Source organism: Chamaea fasciata, unplaced genomic scaffold (assembly GCF_029207755.1).
Source record: "Chamaea fasciata isolate MVZ Bird 193981 ecotype frontalis unplaced genomic scaffold, bChaFas1.0.hap1 SCAF_15, whole genome shotgun sequence".
NCBI classification, from domain to species: Eukaryota; Metazoa; Chordata; class Aves; order Passeriformes; family Sylviidae; genus Chamaea; species Chamaea fasciata.
The window spans coordinates 8,442,145-8,449,391 of record NW_027094100.1 but is presented as its reverse complement, the minus strand read 5'-3'; the positions used below and the strand labels follow the sequence as shown (position 1 = coordinate 8,449,391).

Sequence of the window (7,247 nt, the reverse complement as noted above, 5' to 3'; positions counted from 1 at the left end):
TTGGTATTGTCTCTGCAAGGTATAAAAAGAGAATGGAAATCTGTGTCATGGGATGGTGTGTAACTTTCTCTTCAGTTTGCTTCAATTTGCATTTGGTCTCTGGCTTTTGGGTGTGATTTGCTCATTGCCTTAGAGAGTCTGGCTACCAGAAATGTTAATGGCTTTGATGACAAATTTAAGGAAGAACAGTTCATCTCCAGCATTTAAATACAATGGGGTGGATTTGAATGTTGAGTCAGTGGGAATGGGAGGGCTCAGTGGGAAAAGGATTGGTCTCAGCAGTGGTATCTCTACTTCCCTCTCCAGCCCTATTTCCCTGGGATGAAGGCTTTGTCTGGTCTGGGGCTGCTACCACCTACAAACCTGTTGCTTGTTATTTTCTGCATTAATATTAATTTGAAAAGATGCTGCAGAGAAATGGGTAAGATAACACACAGCATGTCCCACCCATTCCTGCTCAATGGGAACCCTCATCTCCTGGGATTTATCTGTGTGGTTTATTAACCTGGTGCTGGTATACAGTCGGAGGGTTTTTGTGTGTGCTTGGGAGTTATCTTGGTGAAATAGTTTCCCTCCTCTGAGAGCACATCAACAGGGGCTGTCCTGTGCTCTGTATAACCTCATTTCATGGGATTTTGGTGGTACCCTGTGCCTGCAGCTGCTGGGGCTCTAGAGCACAGTCCAAACAAATATAAAAGGAGACCCCCGGGGTAATATTTGTGCAGACAAGTCAGCCAGTGCTCAAGATGCAGGAAAGCAGCTTTGCTTGTCTGTTTTTATCATTCCCAGTTCAGCCTAAATTTTTGGGGGTTGCAACTGCTGTTGTGGCAACACTGTGCAAAAATCTTGGGGTATTTTGTTATGGGAGGGTAACTTACTAGAAATAGCTACCCTGAAGGCAGCAAAGTCCCCCTAACTGATGGTGTCGCCCTTCCAGCTTTAATAAAACCAACTTTGCATAAAATAAATGCATGAAAATCGCCGTGCTTCCCAAATGTGTGTTTTGCAAGCTGAGCTCCCTGATCTGGCTCTCGTGTGTGTCGAGGATGTGTTTACACAGGGAGCCATAGGGAGACGTGGATAAAATAGCATTGAAGCATTTGCAGTGTGGGTGCAATGTGCTGGCAGAGCTGTAGGGTGATTTTTACACTTGTCTCTCCTCCTCCTCCCCTGGCTGGAGACCAAACTTGGTCGAGCATCCTTGCCCTGCATCGTGGGTGATGGCACAGCCCTGGTTCCCTCTGGAGCAGTTCTGACTCCAAGGAGCAGGACCTGCCCTGGGACAGCAGCAGCCAGCGCTGTCCCCTCCTGCCCTCCCCGACCTGGTCCGGGCTTTTGGCACCCGGAGCAGCAGGGAACCAGCAGACACATTCACAACTGTCCCCAAGTTTTCTCTCCTGCTCCAGTTCAAAGGGTTCCTCTCGTGCCTCCAAGAAATTTGCAGTGAGTGCCGATGGTGGCGCTTTCCACATCAAAGCAGGGCAGCCTCGTATTGTCTGGGGGATGTCGGGTCGAGGCAAATTAAAGAGACTTGGGAGCTTCAAAATCGGCTTTAACCAGGCTGTGTCTGCATACTCAGCATTTGGGAAGGGCGAGATTACGGTGATAGGTACTAAAGCCAACCCTCCGGGGACTGAGCCTGGAGCCAACTTACCGACATCCAGGAGAACAAACTCATTGGCCTTGCTGGCTTTTGGATTAATGATGAGGAAATTTGTGGAAGTGCTTCATTTTACACAGAAAGGGACAATTTTGCACCAAAAATCATACTGCTGGGAAGCCAGAAAGGAAAAAGCCAATTCTTTTCATCGTGGTTTATTGCAAAATACAGTCCAAAACTTAACTCATAAGGGATACCTTCAAAATATGTAGTGGAAACAGATTGTGCTAAGCAATAATACAACTTATTAATAAACAACATTAGGCATAAAGAATTCTGAATTCTTATCTGCTAATTTAAAACAAAAAAAAGTATAGGCGCTGTAAACTGCTTAATTTTATTCTGTACAATTACATGAAGCTATTGTCTATTTGGAGCAAGGGTTCTTGTGCCAAAGTACAAAATTCAAAAAGGGAGAGAAAAAAAAAAGGGGGGGGGGGAGTATGTAAACACTGGCTGTAAACTTTTCAAAGTCTCAAAAGGCTGCAGCTGTGGTAATACACACCACGACACTGTCAAACCTCCTCTCACATCACAAAGTGCATAAGTTTTCCTCCACAAATACTGCCAAGCAGCTGCTGTGCCCGAACGGCCGGGACCCGAGGGTGCAGGGATGGGATCACCTGGCTGGACTTGCTTTTGGCCACAGCACCTGTTCCCACCTCTCTGGCTGCGGGGCTGGAGCCCCACTGCTGGCATTGGCAGACCCACTGGCAACGACACAAGGGGTTGAGCCCACCCAAACCATGACATTTCTCCCTCAATACACAGATAAAGTGACTCCCAAGAAGAAAGAAGCTCCTGGTAAACGTTGAGGAAAAGACACGGAAGCAAGATGGATCGAGGTCCCTCAGCGCCTGCGCCTTGTGCTCCCTAATCCCACCTCATCCATCCACAGGAGACCCCATCACCTCACACAGTGCACACTCAACCCTGCGGCCCCCGGGACGCTCCTTCCCCAGCACGAGGCCACCAAAGCGTCCCCTATCTCCTGTGTCCCCTGCTCCTCTGCCTGATGTGGTTGGGGGCGGCGGGGTCGCGGCGGGTGCAGAAGTGCTTGGCCACCAGCGTCCGGCACTGCTCGCAGCGCACGGTGCAGCACCAGTGGAACTTGCAGTTGCAGCTGGCCACCACCTCGGTCCTCCGCTCCTCCACCCGCAGCCCGCACTCGGTGCAGAGCCGCCGGCAGCTCCTCTTCTCCCACTGCGAGAGGTTCTTGCCGGTCTGCAGGCACTCGCGGCCCTCAGTGCCGTGGTGGCCCAGGCTGGCGTTCCTGGTGCAGTAGTCGGGGGAGTCCTCCAGGAAGATGAGCTCCGTGGCGTGGATGTGGTGGAAGGTCTCGGCCGTGGCCCCGCGGCTGTCGGCGCTGTTGCCGGCCCTCAGGCGCCTCTTGTCCATCTCCAGCTTGTGGGCCTGGTCGTATTTGATCTTCAGGTAGTTGCCGATCTCGCGGAACTCGGCGAGCTGCAGCCAGCAAGTCTGGATGCTGCAGCTGCCCGACACCCCGTGGCACTTGCAGGTTCTCCTCATTGTGTCTTTCACCGCCTTGGTGGGATGAGGTGAAGAAATTAGGAAATCTCAAAATCAGGCTCTGCAGCACTTGTAATTTGGGGACACTGCATCTAAAGTGGCTCGTGCTTGGCATGACTTCAGGTCCTTCCAAGAGCTGACGCTCTCAGTTCCTGGAAAACATCTGTCCCAGAGGTAAGTGGGCACAAACTATTGTCTCCAGCCCTTCCAGGAGAATCCAGGCCAGGAAAAATGCCCCTGTCAGGTCATGCCCTTCTCACGCCACTCACCAGCATCAACCCATCATCCCTTTCAGAGGTTTCATTCAAAACGTGTGAAACTGCTTTGGAATAATCATTCCCAACCTCTCTGCATCTCCTCCAGGCCAAGCACTTCAGAGATATTATCTGCCTATCTCCCTCTGGTATTTATAAGGTCCCAATCGCTGGTATCTATGTGAGATTAAGTCCTGACACACCCTATGAGATAGGTATGTTAAGTGTTGTCATCCTTGTTTTTACGGACAAGGAGGTTTGGCAAGATGCTGAGAGCTTCCATGGCCCAGGCAGGAGTGGGGGCAAGTCTGGCTGGCTTGTGAGCAGGGCCAGCTCACACCTGGCTTCCCAGCCAAAGAGCTTGGAAATGCATATTGCAAGAAAGTAAGGAAGGTGGTTCTGGCTTTGTTTCACAGACCAGACAAGCCTAGATGTGAGTACAAACCCCATGCATTTCTGAATAAGTGGTGTGTGCCAGCAGTTAACTGCATTACACAGCGGCAGAAGCTGGAAGTGGGAACAGCTCTTACTGTGATTCTCTGTGTTGAAGTTCAAGGCCAGATTCTGGCTGTGTTTTTTCCCCCATGCAAACAGGCCTGGATTGTCACAGGCACCTGAAAATGGGAACCTGAGCAGCCTAGATTTTGTTTTCAATATAGACATTATTATATACTATTATTATTACTTACAAGTCTCCCGACTTCATTGTTGTGCAGGTTGATCAGCGCACGGGTATCGTGTCCTGTTTCCAAGGCATCCACAAAGAGTTTGGAAACCTTCTCCCCAAACTCCACATTGTCACTGCATCCTCCCCAGACCCAACCTCGGCCACCTGCCAGACAGACAGACACAGGGCTAAGCACAGACCTGCCCCGGATTCTGCCCTGAGGTCTGTGGGGCTGTGTGTGGGGACAGAGGGACGGGTCAGCGTGTCCTGGGGCGGTCACTCACCGACGCGGCCGTTCCTGGAGTCGTCGCAGCCGCAGCTCTCGAAGTCTCCCAGGCTGCAGTTCCTGGTGAGGGTGTACATGACCCCGGCAGAGCTGATGGCGTGCACAAAGGAGGTTTCCCGGGTAGCTGGGGGAGAGGGGGGTAAAAGCTGTCACATGCAAATATAGACATCAATCCTGGATTATCAGGAATGAATATCTCCCGTGCTGCAAAGGTGCAAGGAGAAAATACTCACACGCTCTGTGTGCAAAAGGTAAAGTGCTACAGAAATGAAATGCTCATGACTGGATCTTTTCAGGCTTCAGCATCACAGGGTACAGCAGTTTGGGATCCTATTATGCAGGTATCCATACATGGGATGGAACTTCTCGCCAGGGGTAGGATTTTAAGGAAATGCCATAGTCCTGCTCTGGCCAAGGTGAGTTATTTCTCCTTTCACCTGGCACTCAGTTCATCTCTGTCCTTCCCTGCCTGGGGGTATGTTGTGCTTTGATCTTGCCTGCTGAAGAAAATGGTCATTGATCCTTTGAACCTGTGCTAACAGCTGCCTGCACCCACACTCCTAGTGCAGTCCTTTCTGGATTTCTGCAAAGATTCAAATAGAGATGCCGCTCTGGGTAAAAGGAGACTTCTGCACATTGAAATAGATAATATTGAAATATATCCACAGCTTTCTTACGAAGGCAGTTTCTTAGTGCACATCTCTGGTTTCTCCCTTTGCCTCTCCTGCACTTCTCCCCACTGGAAGCTCGGGTGTCCCTAGCACTGCCCTCCCCGGGATGCTGCCCACAAAGGGGTAGGAGCAGACTCAGGGAACAGCACTGCGGGAGAGACTGTGCCTGGGATCCTTAGGAAACATTAGTGCTATTTACGACACCAAGTAATACAGATAAAGGAAAAAGAGCTGTGGTTTTCGGGACAGGAAGGCCCTTTTCCATCAGTCAGTTAAGTCAGCAGCACCAGCTGTGTCCAGAGCACATCCCAGCGGGCAGCCGGAGCGCCCCGGGCAGGGAGCGGTGCCGGCGGTGGAGGTGCACTCACCGCTGCGGAGCCGGTTGTGGGTGGAGAGCTGCAGGGCGCTCTCGGGGCAGTTCCAGCGCTCCCAGCCGAACTGGAACTTGCACTCCTCCATCCCGCTGTGTGCCCCGGCCGCCACGCTGCTGGAGAACGTCAGGTAAGCCTGGCATGGGAAACAGCGGGGTTAAAATCCACCCTGTTTTAGCATTTATCAGTGAAAACAAACATAAGCAGGTTGCGAGTCCTTTCCCTCTGTACTTGGCAGGACTTGGAGCTGAGATGCTCTGGGAAGTCTGGTTCCTTGGAAAGTACTATTTCCCATTTGCAAAACAAAATCACTCTATTTAAATTCCTGACAGTCTGTATGTTAATTACCTTAGGTCCTGTCATCAGAAAGTTATTCACAGACCTGAAACAAAGAAAATAAAATAAATCACCTTACCACAGGCTGAAGAGCATCTCTAAAAAATGCCCTTTCCACTGAGCTGGACCCTACCATGCTGCTGTGTGGAGAATGGCAGTGTAGACTCCTGCGATGGAGAGGATAAGGAGGGTGCTTCTCTTCATGGCTGTCACAAGGAGTGGGGTCAGATCCCTCTGGCTGCTCTGTCGCTCTCCACGCCGCAGGTCTCCACACAAGCAGGGCCGCCTCCCTCCACTCCTTCCCAAGGTGAGCTATGGGGATGGAGCAAAGCTGCGGGAACCTCCAACCCTGATATTTATAAGGTGAAGTTGTGAATAGTCAAAACCCCCCATTCATTTGCTACCCAATGACTTAATGTGGTAAAAAAAGCTCCTGCTCCAATGGGTGACAAGGAACCGCCTAAGGTTGCACTTCAAAAGGCGGCGGGTGTCCCTGGGAGCGGGATGGTCTGAAGGAGAGCAAACTTCCCTAACAATGGGACACTTTTAACTCTCTTCCCTGCCACCAGCGATCCCTTTCTGCTGGCCCCAAGTCCTCTTGCCTTCTCCTTTTCATCCTCTGCTTGCCAGCAGAGGCTCCATCCCCATGTCCCTCCGAAATAACAAGTGGATGCATTTCTATAGTTCCCCTGCTATCTGCCTGCTCCCTCCTATGAGAATTCCCTGAGGAGTTTTAACAACCCTTCTGTAAAGATCTATAGGGGATAGACCTCCCAGGTCACCTTGGTTTGCAGAGATGCGTTTAATGGCAGGTTTTTTCCTTCTCACCTCTTTACGATGAAAGTTCCTGCGTTTCCATCCTGATAACAGCGAGCATGGCTCTGTAGGATTTGGAAATCTCTCTAATTTACGCGGCTGCAGCTTGGGAACACTGTGTGAATCATTTATGTGGTTTTCTCCATGTTCCAACGCTGTAATTAGGGGAACAGTTTTCTGGGGTTGGCAATTTCCTTTCAGTGAAGGCTGCTGCAGCAAAGGCACAGCTGCCGCTGCTCCAGGCAGGAGCTGCCCATAGCCTGAGTGGAATGAGGGGCCTCTGCTGCAGCTGAGCCATCATCTGTGCTTGGGAAAGGAAAATCCTTATCAGAGGAAACCCAAAAAGCCTTTTGGTAGTTACAGCCAGTATCATTAAGGGTTGTGAGGAGCCCTAATGAAGCTGATGGAGGAATGGGGAGATGGTGTTCATGGAAACTTCTTGGTCTGTTTTCCTCTGGGTAAATTGTCCCACCAGGGGCTGGCTCACCCTGGGCAGGGATCCTGGCTGCTCCATGGGGTAGTGTGGGTACTTGGTCCCAAAGCAGTGCTGTGCTGTGGCAGCAGTGACAGACAGGCCCTTGGCTCTGCCTGTCACTGTCCTATGGCACACCAGCACAGTATCTGCCCATGATGCCTCTTTGGCTCTGTGGCAGGCA

General features: G+C 51.0%; 1 protein-coding gene across 2 annotated transcripts; it reads right to left on the bottom strand.

Annotated features, from left to right (window-relative positions):
* Positions 1-1,573: 1,573 nt before the first annotated feature.
* WNT8A (Wnt family member 8A) lies at positions 1,574-6,753 on the bottom strand. 2 transcript variants are annotated; one of them, XM_066197091.1, is made up of 7 exons: positions 6,604-6,753; positions 5,909-6,124; positions 5,788-5,821; positions 5,437-5,575; positions 4,396-4,521; positions 4,134-4,276; positions 1,574-3,205 (listed from the first exon to the last, which is right to left on the bottom strand). In XM_066197091.1, the coding sequence occupies exons 2-7, from the start codon at positions 5,977-5,979 to the stop codon at positions 2,645-2,647; spliced, it is 1,074 nt and encodes a 357-aa protein (XP_066053188.1). In that variant the 5' UTR covers positions 5,980-6,124; positions 6,604-6,753; the 3' UTR covers positions 1,574-2,644. The 2 variants fall into 2 exon arrangements, with proteins under 2 accessions (XP_066053188.1, XP_066053189.1); XM_066197092.1 differs by having other exon boundaries at positions 5,909-6,087.
* Positions 6,754-7,247: the final 494 nt, after the last annotated feature.

Excerpts from the sequence above, each read along its gene's own strand:
- WNT8A (XM_066197091.1), bottom strand. The coding sequence starts at position 5,979 with ATGAAGAGAAGCACCCTCCTTATCCTCTCCATCGCAGGAGTCTACACT. Across the intron at positions 5,576-5,787 it reads TTCTGATGACAGGACCTAAG|GCTTACCTGACGTTCTCCAG; the intron begins GTAATTAACATA and ends TTCCCATGCCAG. Across the intron at positions 4,522-5,436 it reads CCACAACCGGCTCCGCAGCG|CTACCCGGGAAACCTCCTTT; the intron begins GTGAGTGCACCT and ends CCTCTCCCCCAG.